Source organism: Myotis nattereri, assembly GCF_964212035.1.
Source record: "Myotis nattereri genome assembly, chromosome: 1".
Taxonomy (NCBI): domain Eukaryota; kingdom Metazoa; phylum Chordata; class Mammalia; order Chiroptera; family Vespertilionidae; genus Myotis; species Myotis nattereri.
The window spans coordinates 146,891,154-146,905,592 of NC_138075.1; the positions used below are offsets into that span (position 1 = coordinate 146,891,154).

At 38.7% G+C, this 14,439-nt stretch overlaps 1 protein-coding gene across 1 annotated transcript in view; it reads right to left on the reverse strand.

The window, feature by feature from the left end:
- COL25A1 (collagen type XXV alpha 1 chain) overlaps positions 1–14,439 on the reverse strand; it is a gene marked incomplete at its 5' end in the record, with an annotated part of 476,430 nt that overhangs the window by 13,572 nt on the left and 448,419 nt on the right. The window contains 7 exons of the mRNA XM_081107901.1: positions 2,299–2,325; positions 4,581–4,631; positions 5,277–5,339; positions 6,174–6,254; positions 8,905–8,949; positions 13,341–13,385; positions 13,983–14,006. Coding sequence (XP_080964027.1) covers positions 2,299–2,325; positions 4,581–4,631; positions 5,277–5,339; positions 6,174–6,254; positions 8,905–8,949; positions 13,341–13,385; positions 13,983–14,006 — 336 coding nt within the window. The remainder of the gene's footprint in view (positions 1–2,298; positions 2,326–4,580; positions 4,632–5,276; positions 5,340–6,173; positions 6,255–8,904; positions 8,950–13,340; positions 13,386–13,982; positions 14,007–14,439) is intronic.

Here is a 14,439-nt window from a genome sequence, read left to right on the forward strand (position 1 = left end):
CTATGTCTACATGGCAGGAGGGTGGTACTTTCCCCATTTGTCTGGTGATGAAATCAGTGTGGTGCTTGTTTAACAGAAAGAGCCTGGGGCACCATGTAGACCTTAGTAGCGCAGGAAACGTGTATTTTTAATAAGCCTTCCAGATGATTCCTCTCATCGGGAAATGCTGGGAAACAGATCACCCTTAGTACCATGTTACATATTTAAACTTTCAAAGGGGTCACAAAGGAATGAACACATTTGGGCAAAACCTAATGAAATTTTGGGATTCTAAAGATAGGATGATCACAGTGCTTCCACTCCAGGGAGTCCAAATGGTTGGTATGCCACAGAGCTAGAGTTCATGTGAGGCCAAGGCCGAGGCTCAATAGTCTCCTTCAGTTAGCTGGCCTAAGCTTGAGATGCCCGGCTTTGCATGTGTGTGGTCTTTCAGCAAGTGGTCTTGAGGTGATGGGTAAGCAGGAAAGCCTTGGTAGGCTGTGAAGTGCTTTGGTGAGGAATCATGTATTGATAGGACTGGTCATTAACTTAGAAGGTGAGTTGATAAACAGTCTAATTCAGTGGCAAAAGTACCAAATTTCAATGATGGACCTAAATTCTTGTCCCAGACCTGTCATTTAATTAGTGTAATTTGGGGTAAATTACCTGGGCCTATAGTTTATCATCTATAAAATCAAGGAATTAGAATAGGTATTCTACGAGGCCTTTGAAACTTTATAAAAATTCTCTGAAGTCTATGATTTAAGTGTAATTACAGTTTAAGTGTAGGCAAAAAGATCATTGCATTTTAGATATCAAAAGAATCTTGGGCATCTATTAATCTAATGGCGGGATATCTGAATCACTCAAGGAATTAAAAACACAGTCTTAATGGCTTTAGTCTGAGTTAATATGATTGGGCTGATCTTTAGGGGTGCCTTAACATCCAAGGAGAAGCCAAGAGTGGGACAAGAGGCCCAGAGAAGTTAGATAACTACTAAGATTACAAAGACAGTAGATGGGCTCTCTCTTCTGACCCCCAGAACAATGCTCTTATCCCAAATTATAATCCATGATTCTGAGACACTACCACTCACTGGCCTCACCAGAAGGTAAGGTATTCTACAAAGAATACAGAGGCATGAACTTGTCCTGTGCTTGGGTGAGTCACCTGCCTGACCTCGAAAAGGGAACTCAGGGTTCATGAGTCCAACAGATATCTCTGCCACTGCTAGAGCTGGGTGAGCCAGAGGAGAGGGTGGGCTGCCTTTCTGACTCCTATGCCAACATTGCATTATGTGTTCTCTCACCCCTCACCATTAAAACGCACCAACTCATTACTGAGGAGCTTTCAAGGGTACTTGAACCTTCTCTAAAACAGCCTTAGGACTAGCTAAATTTTTCTGTTCAGAACAGAGAGTCAAATCAGAAGTTACCAAAAACTAATGGCACTTATGGGTGCTTATCAACAACTGCACCAGATATTTTGCTATTAAATCATCACAACCCTATGTGGTAAATTACCTAGTTGAGTAAATGAAGGATCAGAGAGGGTAAATAATCTGCCCAAGGTAACAGAGCATGTCAGGGCAGAGCTGAGATTAGAATATAGTTCCTTATCGTGCATGTCCCCTGGAAGAAGAAGACTGTCTTTCAGGGCTCATTCCAATCCTCCAAGGCGTCCTCTTGGTTTACACGAAAGCAGAGAACAGGTGGAGAGACCGTCTTCACAATACATGCTGCACTGATGCTAAAAAGGAGGGGCTATTCTCCATTGTTCTCTTGTTAATTCAGAGTATATGTGTGTATCTCAATGTATATGATGTAATCTCAGTCTAGCACACATACACCCCACTCCATTCTAGGCCACTACCCTCAGGGGAGTACAAAATTAAGATGCTGGACAGTCAAAGCATTTAGATGCGGTACTGCTACATGACAAGCAAGAAGTATCAATAACATCTAAATGTACAACTAAAGATATGATAACAGGAAGGCATCTGGACTAGGCTGAGAATCCCATCAGATTTACTTCTAAATGGTTGATTTTGAGTATATTATGATTAGTGATTTCAGAAACTTACATAATAACAAGGAAAAAAAAGGCAAAATGAGGAATAATTCATCTCCAGGTGATATCACTTAAATTTGTTCTAAGTCATTCTGTGTTGTGAGAGTTAAACATCTGGATACTTAAAGGCTTAAAGATTATCAACATTCTTGACAAGTAAATAAGACAGGACAGACATGCTTCCGTCATGCTTCTCCATGATTAACAAGGAAACAGAAATCAAATAATCAAGGGATTTGTTAGATTACCTTTGGTCCAGGAAGTCCATGGGGTCCCTGAAAATGAAAAACACAGCTTTTAATTAAGAACTGATTCACTGTTTCCCAGCAGAAGTGATTACATAACGTAACAAAAGAGATGTAAAACAAGAATCTCTTTGTTTGAGCTATAGCTCCAGGCAGGCCAGTGGATGTTAATACCTAGTGGAAATTCCTTCCAGCTTCTGGATTGCTCTGTCATAGAAAATTTATTAATAGCATTTCTTTTTTTTTTTTTTTTAACAACAACAACAAAGATAATGGTTTACTCAATCATCCCATTGTTTCATGGCCATTACAAAAGCTAATACAGAGGAAAAAATATCAATAGTAATTTCCATCACCATGAGATACATAATGATAATCCCTGTCATTTCATAGTATTCTTTCTAAAAGAAACTCTTACCATAGCCATGGCAAGTAAAGTAAATGACACACAGTGTTCAAGCACGACAATAGCGATCCTTTATGCTAAATACCTGAGAGGGGGAGGGTGGAATCCGAGAGAATTATAGTAATTATAGAATTACTGCTCCCATTTCTCAAATCTCCATTAAAAATATAGGTGGCAAATGTGAGATACATTATGAATGTATATAAAATATAGATGTCTTAAAAGACAAAAATTTACCAAAGGAAAGTCCCAGACTTTAAATACCAGTGAAGAGGGGACCCTTCCCATTACTCACTGCTCTAGACCCTGGTATTGGGGAACCTGAGGTAGAAAGGAAATGCAAAGATGACAGTCAATTCTGCAGCCCTGTTGCATAATTTGTTTAATTTAAGGCTAAGGAAAGGATCTAATGTGGTAATGGGAAGGATTATTTACCAGCAGAATGTATTTATTTTGACAAAGATGAATTCTTCAAGGTTCTTGCCACAAATGTTTACCAGTGTTAGGAAGTCATAACGCATGCATGAGTCCGGGCTTTTTCCCTGTATTTTGTGGAAAATCTAAACATAGAGACTAATTAGCCAACTTAAATTAACTAAAGGTTACCGTGAATTGCTTTAAAGTTTTCAAATAATTTAAATAAACTATTGGAAAGAGAGTATTTAAGTGCCTATCAGTAAAATCATATGACAGTAGGAAAAATTTTTAACAAGCAATACATTGAAGTTTGTTGCATACATGTCCATTGGAATATTTTCTCCTTAGATAAGTTGTGAATAAACATTTTCAGGAAATGTCTGATATTTTATCAAGTATTCTTATCTCATTTTAGTAATGATTTGAAATTCTTTTAAACTAATTAATTTTAGATAGGAACAGGATATAGTGTTGTTTAATCTTCTAACTTAAAGTGGAGGGAGTATAAAAAACCCAAAATATGCCATTTGCTTAATTCTTAAAAAACTGTTTCATTTTTAAGAAAAGGTTATTTATAATTGTTTTGTGGGTGAAATAGGAAAGGCAGTAAGAAACAGATGACTGGGTCTGGACTGTGCTCTGTGGCTTGCATCATTCCAATGAAGCTCTTTCTTAGATTTGTATTTAATCTGTATGATTGAAGACATGTGATTATTGAGACCCCTAGACGTGAATGTGATTTCAGAGGCTGCTGGACTTGTCCCCATCCTGCCCCGGTCGAAAGCACTGGAAGCATCTGACTTCCATGTTTTACCCTTAACACACCATCATTAGATAGACATTTGGAGAATTACACTGGTTTAATGGCTGCCTTCTTCACTGGACCTAAGTTCCATGAGGACATGGCCATTGTCACACTGATCACCGAGGGATCACTGAGGGATCCCTGCAGTAAAGACTGTATCTATCAAAGTAGCATAAAGTGCAAAGGAAAGGTTTCAACAATGTCTGTCACCTGTGGAAGCGAGCTTCGATTTTTATCGTATTATTTTATAAATGTTCTCATTGAACATTTCATTAAAGGATCTTAATCTTCGAAGTTGGTTAAAAACATGTCTTAATGGCTATAATTATTAATCTTATTCTGCTACCAATGGCCCAGAACAGTGTTTAAAATGATTTTCTGATGCTCATGTGGTAAGGCTGGAGTAAAGCTTGCCAAATCTGTCTGTCTTCAACTTTCCTATCACAAAACTGCTCTATCTCTTTCCTACAGACGTGTTTGGGGGAGTGAAAGACAACACTGTAAAGTCAGTACATCTCAAGGCACCTCGTATTTTCTGTCCACTCCACAGAGAGCAGTAGGAAATACAAGCTGGCTGTTTTGAGGAACGCGCTCATGTTTTCTCTAGTAGCATGCTCATAAATAAATGACCACATTCTGGAGAGAAGAGAGACTTACCATGGGGCCTGGTGGGCCATGGGGGCCTGGTGGGCCTGGCGGGCCTATGATCTATATGTCAAAAAAAGACACATGGATTTGGTTACTTCATTTAGATAAGGCGGTTTGGCTTGAATCTTTTGCTGGGATTCTGTTAAGGCCATTAATAGTTGCAGAGAAAGAAGGATACTGGAAGAAATGATGTGTTTGATTCTCTAGGTTTGGAAATTCCTTTATGAGAACAAAAAAAAAATCTTTAAAAAAATACAGTTCTTTTATAAAAGCCAGAATAAATCAAACATACATTAAACGAAAAGGAAGCAACTGATTTCCAAGAAATGCTATAATGCCACAACCACTATTAAACTCTCTAATATTTCACTAGGCAACAATAGGGCTCTGGAGAGGGAAAAAAAGCACGTATGTTCTATATCCACAAAGCTCTACCACAAGAGTCATGGGAAAACCATTGATCCCCCCCCCTCCCCCACCCAGGATTAGACAGTCCTCTGAAAAATTGCTTCTAACTGAGACCTCTGAGGCATTTCGTCTCTCATTGTCCAAGGCCAACAGTATTTATTCTACTGCTTGACAAACCAAGGGGTTCATGGTTTTTCCACTGTTGATAAGCCATCTGGCAGAGGTTGAACTAGATGAATAATAGGCCCGTTTTGGAGTTTTTCAGGAACCATGGGAGTTCAGCCACCATGGACTTACAGAAGGGCCCTGAGGACCTGGCAATCCGGAGTCTCCTTTCTCTCCTTTCATTCCATTGGCACCCTACAAATGACCAGTAAGAGAGGAGAGCGGGTCAAGTTATTTTCACAGTGTAAGGAACAACTGAATTTTCTCCCCAACCCCATCATCCCCTTGAAATTTGCATATTATACACATGATACGTAAAAGAACGATTTATCCTCCTACATTCCAGTTTCCCCAAACGACCAGACTGTGGGTGATACGTGAAATAAAATGCAAAGTAAATGTAAACCAAGTTAGGCTTGATTGGTTCAACTTATACATTGCTGAACATATATTATGAGTGTTATATTTTTATGGCGGTGCTCACTTTAAAAGGCAAAGTTCAGTCTTTTAACTATGTCATTAACATTTATTTATACACTTCCTTGTTTCAAAAAAATTGAGGGCAATGAGGTTTTCTGAATTTTTTCCCCCTACGTTTGTCTACAATTTCCTTTCCCAATTCTAGTAAAAATTATGGGGGAAAAACACCTTCCCATAGTATCATACATGGAAAGAGGAGAATTTCCAGAGTAATTTATTTTTAATTGTTTTACATTTTTGGTATATTTTTAAATTATGATTTATTTAAAAATGATCAGTTATCACTATCTCATGCATACTAAATTAAAGTGACCAACTTTATTTATTTTAGTGCCTTCTAGCAAAATGAATTCAGGGAAACATGAAGGTTTATTTCATAATTCATTTGTTTGGATGCTTTAAAATTTGTTGTAGAGCCTCACGTGCAGTAATTAAACAATACCTCAAATACTTAACAATTAGAAGATCATATGAATGATCAGATGAGACTGCAGCTAATAATATAATTCTTTTCTGGTTATTTATCTGAATAGGAGCACAGAAACATACCGGCAATCCAGGAAGTCCGATTCCTCCTTTTTCACCTGGCATCCCTGGGTCCCCCCCGTCTCCCTTTGAGCCTTTGAGTCCCTACAAATGAGATGGGTTGCATGTGAGAATCATACTATCCCTTGATAGTGACATCCTAGGGAACACAGAATTCCAGATCAATTTTGTCAGTAGGTGGGTCCTATATAAAGATGACTCTGATTTTCATTTTTAGGTAGAGTTATTTCTAGTAGCAACCTTCTACATTCAATCAACATTATTTCCCTGTGTAATAGAAGGCATTGCATTCTATCATTCAGGCCATGTAAGTATGAAAAATATGAACTTAGGTGTTGACATCACTTCTCCTGATCTCATATTTTTTATCTGGCAGCTAATTCTATATCACCGGTCCTAAAAACAATGTAATGGCTTAATTCTCAACAGCAAAGCACACATCTGAACCAGAACCTAGTGTTATAATAGCAAAGGTCCAAATAAATGTATCCCATCTCCCCCTATATCCTTACTGTCCCCTTGAAATTCAGGCAGAAGTTCCAATCACCACCAGTTTTCAATGGTCTAATCTAGACAGGAAAATCATTCACTGCACACTGATGTTCAATCAATGCTTAGAAATACTGCAACTTTTCCACAGTGTTCTTATTTTGTTCTCAGGACATCTCTGTGAGGTGACCCAGGATCTTATTTTTATTCTCCTTTTACTATGAGGAAATATATACTAGTAAATGTGTATTCTGAAAGCCAACAACTCTGAATTAATGATACCAATACTGAAATTATGTTGTTAAGCATTTCATTGAAGGAAATGCATAATTCCCTCATTCCTCAAAACTGCATTCCTCAGTGCGATGTGACCAGATGGCCCGTCTTCCACAGACACAATCATAGTTATTACAATAAGGGAAGGTGAGACTGCATAACCTGTTCATCTTTTCTACACTGAAAACTACTTGTAGACAGAAATGTGTCTTTTCTTGTTATTTATACTATTTTATAGCACCTACTTCAGATCATCCTTTAGGTGGGTGGATGGGAAGGTGCCTGAATGACTAAATAAATCTTACTGGTTAATCAGACCCTGGTTGGTTTTAGGGCTCTAGTGATTGCAGCAGAATAGCCAACCTGCTGGACATAGTAGCAGAAGAAAACCTTGTAAAGTCTATAGAAACCCCCCCAGTTATTGTACATGTACGGATCATGAAGCATGCCGCTATGCGTGCCAACTTATTTATAATGGCTAATAGTGTGAAAGGAAATATACAACCAGATTAAAAAATTCTAATGTGATCTCTGACTGATATAATGAATCATTTAAAGTCTCTTTAAATTACCACATTTATTTAATGTTACATCATGTAATTTCAAGATAAAACTCTGATATTAAAATATCCAAACTTAATTTCCCTATCTAATACTATCACCTGAGGAGTATATTTTAATAACTGTATAAAGAATCACCTTGATTTCTTATGAACTACTTGATTTTAGCCATTTCTTGGGTAAATAATGGAAGCCCAGAAAACGTCAAATAGCTTGAAACTAACCCTGTGATTTGATTCTGGAATTGAAATACTGGCAGATGCTTTTTGACTTATGGGCCAAATCCAGCCCAGGACTTGTTTTGTATAGGCTGAATGTTATAAAAAAAAGTTTAAGGGGTGTTAAAAAAAGATATGCAACAGAAACTGCAGAGCCTAAAACACTTACTATCTGGTCCTTTATAGATAAAGTTTGCCAACCTCTGTTTTAGGGGACACCTTGGAGAAACTGCCATATGCTGCAAAGCTACAACAGCCCTGCCTGTTCCTGTCTTTTCTAATACTCTCAACAATTAGGTGTAACCTATATCTGCAAAAAGAAAACATATATAAGCAATATCTATGTCGTTGATTTTAATCTTGAATCATTTACATTTACTGATAAAAGTAGGATATTTTTACTAAATAGGTAATAATTTTACAAGTCTATTAAAAATTCACATAGGACTCACTGGTAGATTGATAAGGAATATTAAGATAAAACCAAAGCATCATACAACTTGTATGTTTCTGCAAAGAAAACTAACTTAAAACCAACTGCCTTTTAAAATAGCAATAGACTCGCCGAAACCGGTTTGGCTCAGTGGATAGAGCATCGGCCTGTGGACTGAAAGGTCCCAGGTTCGATTCTGGTGAAGGGCATGTACCTGGGTTGCGGGCACATCCCCAGTAGGAGATGTGCAGGAGGCAGCTGATCGATGTTTCTCTCTCATTGATGTTTCTAACTCTCTATCTCTCTCCCTTCCTCTCTGTAAAAAATCAATAAAATATATTTAAAAAATAAATAAATAAAATAGCAATAGACTCAGTTAGAGAAAGCAGGCAGACAGTTCTGTTGGGGGTTAGAGAGATTGAGCAAAAAAGGGGGAAAAAAGAGAACTCATGGCCAGGGACAACAGAGCCATGACTCGGTGGGGGAGGGAGAACGGTGGAGGGTAAGACGGCATAGAGGGGATAAATGGTGATGGGAAGAGAAAATAAAATAAAGTAAAAATAAATAAATAAGAGCAATTGCTTTTTAGAGTTAACACAGTCTCCAGAACAGATGGTGGGGGGGGGGGGAGGGGGCGGGGGGAGGGGAAAGAGGATATCACATATCAACATGCATGTTTTTCTTGGCTTCAAACCTATAATAAAAGTAGTGACCGATAACAATGCTTTAAATGACAGTACATATCTTTGAAAATTACCTGCTCTCCATCAACTCCTGGGATTCCTGGAGATCCTGGCTCTCCCTGTTAAGATAAAAACTGATGGCTTCCTTCCATTTATCATTAGTAGCATGCTATGCTATATAAAAATGTTGCTAGTTGGTAATGGTACAATTTGACTTTCAGCAAATGTATCATAACCCAAGAATACTCCATTACATCATACCACATATCTAAACTAAATAAAATAGCATTTTCTTGAATATTATGTATGACAATACTCATATGTAGCTAACATCCAGTGTTTTTATTTTCCCCTCATGTGAGATGCAGGCTAAACAAAAATTGATGAAAGGAAACTGATAAAAATCATTTGATGCCTGACCATGTCTTATACTATGAATCTATAGCAACAACCTATATGCCTCGGTTAATTTTTTTTCTCCTAAAAAAATCTGTATGATTTCTCTTATTTTCCAATTTGAGAAATAAGTAAAAACATGACCGTTATCTTAAAAGACAATAAAATGCAAAGCCCCATAAGTTCACAATAGTTTAACTGACACTGGTTGAACCATAAACAAAAATTCATAATGATTGTGAATGTGCTACTTCCAGATAAGTCTCACTGAAAAAGGTAATAAATCAGATAATAACTTAATCCACATTAAATTACTTTTGGATCAATTCGATTTCCCATACTATGTTAGGAATGCACTACATTTACTATTTATATTATGATTTATTAGGAACCTTGACAAACCCAAAATATATAGATTTATTTTTTCTTAACTAAAGATGTTCCATTAAAAACAAATTTAAACAATGTGCTAGAGATTTATTCAAACAACAAATGTCCAATCACCTTTCAGTTGGAAAGGTACTGAACAAAGGCAAGATATTATTTTATATCAATGAATCATGTATTTGAATCCCATTATAAATATCCCTTGTTTCCACATTGTGGAAACTTTAAAAACAGTTCTTTTGAGGGTTGAATGGCCTGCCTCAGAGACAGAATTCCAAGGGAGCTGACTTGAGGCTGTATTTTTCTAGAAAGGCTTGTTTGCTGATGTTATAAACCACAGTACTGAAATGGCTAGAGCTCTTTTCCCTGGTAAAAACTTTAACAGCTATTGGCCACAGAATGAAATTTGAGCTTTCCAGTGTTTTAGAAGGCACAGCAAACAAATGAAAAAAGAAAAAGACAGAAAAAGGGCTTTTCTTTCCAGATTTCCTGTTCTTTGTGGTAGCAGCAAAGTTTATTTTGCCACAAAGCCTGCTGAGGTTGGATGCAACTGGCTAAGCCCTAGTTTCATTCAGTCTGAATACTTGTCAGCACTCTGGGTCCAATAATGATTGCTTTGCTAAACTTTTACCTTCAAAATGTGACCCATGAGTGTTTAAAAGTAAAACATAATTCATAAGTTACTCATTTATCCTTCACCGATCAAAAGTGGTTTGTAAAGAGTTATATGATGTGTAAGAAGTCCAGCAATCCATGTTTGATAAAGGAAGGAGTAATGCTAATTGAAAGAGTTCTCATTCAGTCTGAGGCTGTGAGTCCTGAGTGAGAGTGGGTTTAAGTTTGACTCAGGCTGTTTTTGCTGAGTCTTGGTCATAGGCACATCTCACCCCAATTATCTCAACCTTCTCAAGGAGAGATCATGGAACACACAAAGGACTATATCAACTAACCCAAGACCTCAATTACAAGATCCTTGTGAGGTGTGAGGGGTGGGGCAGAGTGACAGCACAGTGGGAAGAATGGCTGGGTAAGAAGGAGTATGACTAACTGCCTCCCCCCTTCCCTTGTCTAGACATTCATTTGGTCAATTTTCCTGTTTCTCAGTTTCAGCTCGAAGTAATCTTGACTCCCAAGGCTGAGACAACCTTCTTAATTTGCATCTTGATCAAAGCACTCACTCTTATTTATAAACTAGTGGCCCGGTGCATGGATTCGTGCACATTGAAAGGAAATTAATTAGAAGGTAGCTGGCAGGGCAGGATTGGGTGAGATGGGCCGGACATGCTCTGGAGCCAACTTCCCGTGGTCCCTCCCTGGCCGGCCACACCTGGGGTGGTGCAGTGGCTCAAAGGGCATCTGCGGATTGAATGGGGTCCCTCTGGCAGGTGAGGTCCCTTGGCCTGGTCTGCGGGGATTGGGCCAAAACTGGCAGTCCAACATCTCCCGAAGGGGTCCCAGATTGTGAGAGGGTGCAGGCTGAGGGACCCTAATGGTGCACAAATCTGTGCCCTGGGCCTCTAGTTAAATTAATAAATGAATAGCAATTGGGTTATAAAACCAGGATATGCAAGTTTTAATGATAGGTGGTCCTTTTTGCCTCTGTGGGCCCAGGGATGGGCACCCTTTGGGCTTCTGCAGGCATTTGGGCTGTAAAGAAAAATGAAGTCCTAGAAGCTGTGGAGGATTGTAGGGAATGAGGTGCAGAGTTAGCACTGGGGGCAATTTTGTTTCTGGAGACTCAGTCAAGTGAGGAGATGAAACAAGGAACTCAGACCTTGGTTGACTCTACATAGAGGAAAATAGATCTGCATATTTCTTTCTAAGATGTCTAGTCCAGCTCACAAACATATTAAACAATATGAATCCAGGCCAACTTGTTCACCAGAACAAAGGCTATGGATGGCTGTGTTACATCTTTTAGGGACCAGAATGTGGTGGAGAAATAGAAAGTTTAAAAATCCTAAACTGTACACTGTTATACAGGAAATCTGTTTGAAATTAAGATCTATGTTCGAATATATTTCCCATAACCAAGGACCTCAGTAATATTTTACTTTATATTTCTTTTTATAATAGAAAAATATGCTAGTGTTCTATGCTCAAGTTTCTTGAAAGAAAAGTACAAAAGCTGATGTGTGTGTATGTATGTGGACATGTCTGTGTGTGTATGATAGACTTAGCAAATAAATTGCCTTAAGAGGCATAAACAAAAGATGGATTACTAAACTACCTGAATTGCCCACAAAAATCCAATGATGAAAGTCATATTTCAACACACATAGTTTAGTTCTGAAAAGCCAGAGTAACTGGCCATGTGTTAACTGATTGAAAATGAAACTTTAGTTTGGAGGGAGAAAGCTAATGCAAGCAACAAATTTTAGATATAACCAAGTATGTTTCATTAGATAAGATTTAGATGGCAGAATGTCTGAATATATACAATAACAGGATGCTATAAAAATGACTCAAATGACTTCTAAAATGTCATTGTGAATGTATCCCTTATTCTTTTTATTATAAAACTAGAGGCCCAGTGCATGAAATTCATGTGTGTGGGGGGGGTCCCCTCAGCCCAGCCTGCCCCCTCTCCAATCCTGGATCCCTCTCACAATCCTGGACCACTGGCTCCTAATTACTCACCTGCTTGCCTTCCTGTTCACCCCTAACTGCCCCCCCCCGCCCCCCCATTAGCCTGATCACCCCCAACTGTGGGGTGGTCTGGTTGCTTCTAACTGTCCCCCACTGCCAGCCTAGTCACCCCTACCTGCCCCCCCCGCTGGCCTGGTTTCCCCCCAACTGCCCCCCCTACACTGGCCTAGTCATCCTTCATTTCTCCCCTGCCAGCCTAATTGCCCCCAACTTCCCCCCCTGCCAGCCTGGTTGCCCGAACTGCCCCCCACACTGGCCTAGTCAACCCCTCACTGCCCCCTCTGCCAGCCTAATTGCTCCCAACTGCCCCCCCACTGCTGGCCTGGTTGCCCCCAACTGCACCCCCCCCACGCCAGCCAGGTCACTCATAATTGTCCCCCCACTGGCCTGGTTGCCTCTTACCATCCCCCTGCCAGCCTGGTCACCCCCAACTCCCCCCTCTGCCAGCCTGGTCGCCCTTAACTGCCCCCGCCTGCTGGCCTGGTCACCCCCAACTGCCCCCCCTGCTGGCCTGGTTGCCCCCAACTGCCCCCTCCGCCAGCCTGGTTGCCCCACGCAGCCTGCTGTTCAGTCATTTGGTTGTCCCTCACTAACCCCCCTGCCAGCCTGGTCGCAGGCAGCCATCTTGTGAGGGTGTGAGGGTCAATTTGCATATTACCTCTTTATTATATAGGATAATTGGAGGGAAGGATCTTTTTTAGTGTCCGAGTACATTTTCCTTCAATTCTCCTCTAATTAAATACTTTCCTTTCTTCATGCATCACATTTAGTGTTTCTTTACATTTATAATTTATATAAAACTTGTTTTTCCCTTATTTAATATTCTCTTTTCCTCAATGGCCTCCTCCTAAATGGAATGCCATTCCTATTTATTTCCCTTCTTTCCTGATTTCCCTTTTTTTTCTGATCCCTTTTCCTTCAACCTAAACCTCAATTTCTATTCTTACCTCCTTTAAGCAATACTGCTGATCTCAGCTCTCCAGCATTTTGTAAGATTGATTTTCAAAGATACAAATATTTAATATAGGATTCTCTGCACCATATGTGGTAAATGGAAATAAGTAAAATAAAGAGTAACCTTTGGCCCTTGTAGTCCTTGAGGTCCAGGTGGTCCAGGGGGACCCTAAATCCAGAAAAGACAAAGTTATAAAAGGGAGCCAAGTCTATGTGTTAAATTTTATACTTTAATAAGTATACTCCATACTTCCTTAATTTCTAGCACAGTCAAATATTTCCTAATATTGATTTGCAAGGAGGAAAATTTCACCAGTTGCAGACCTACTTATATACAAAAACATCAACAAATATGTAGGCCATAATAATACTGAAGATGCTTTTGAGTTGAACTGCAAGATAATGTAAAATTGCTATTGTCTCACATTCATCTTCTTGGGTTGAATTAGCTTATTAATATTATCTGTGCCTCTAGACACATTCCTCCCCCCGACCCCCCAAAAAGGCTTTGCTTTCCCAAACACTAAAAAACAAACTATATAATTAAGATAAGGCCAATACTTTTAAGAAAAATAACTCTTTTTTTCTTGACTTTTTCACTAAACAGACAAAGTGGTTAAACTGGGGAAAATGTGAAAAAGGTTATATATATAAGAAAAAATAAATCTCATATAAAAACAATTGCTACATTAGTACCATTATGAGCAGCATGCATCAACATCAAATACAAAGCCACACACTACAGAAATCATGCAATAGGAGTTACCGTGACAGTTAAGGTGGAAATCCTCTGTTGGGAAAATGTATTGATAAAGACAGAGTTACCTATTTTGTGTGCCAAAGTACAGTAATACATTTCTGAAATAATCAATGTTTTGAATATGTTTTGGCAAGATGGATAACTCATAAGGAATTGACAAGAATCTGAGAGACTATAATCCTATCTTCAAATGAATAGAATACTAGTATATTATAAAGATTCCTTTAAACATTATTTTTAGAATTTTATTTAAAAAGTCTGAGGATAAAGGAAAAAAACAGCAAAACTTTAATTCACCTGATTTTATCATTTTACTTATTTTTTTTAAAAATTGATTTTATAGAGAAAGAGAAATAGGGGGGGGAGAGAGAGAGAGAGAGAGAGAGAGAGAGAGAGAGAGAGAGAGAGAGAGAGAACCATTTGTTGTTCCACTTATTTATGTACTTATTGGTTGCCTCCTACA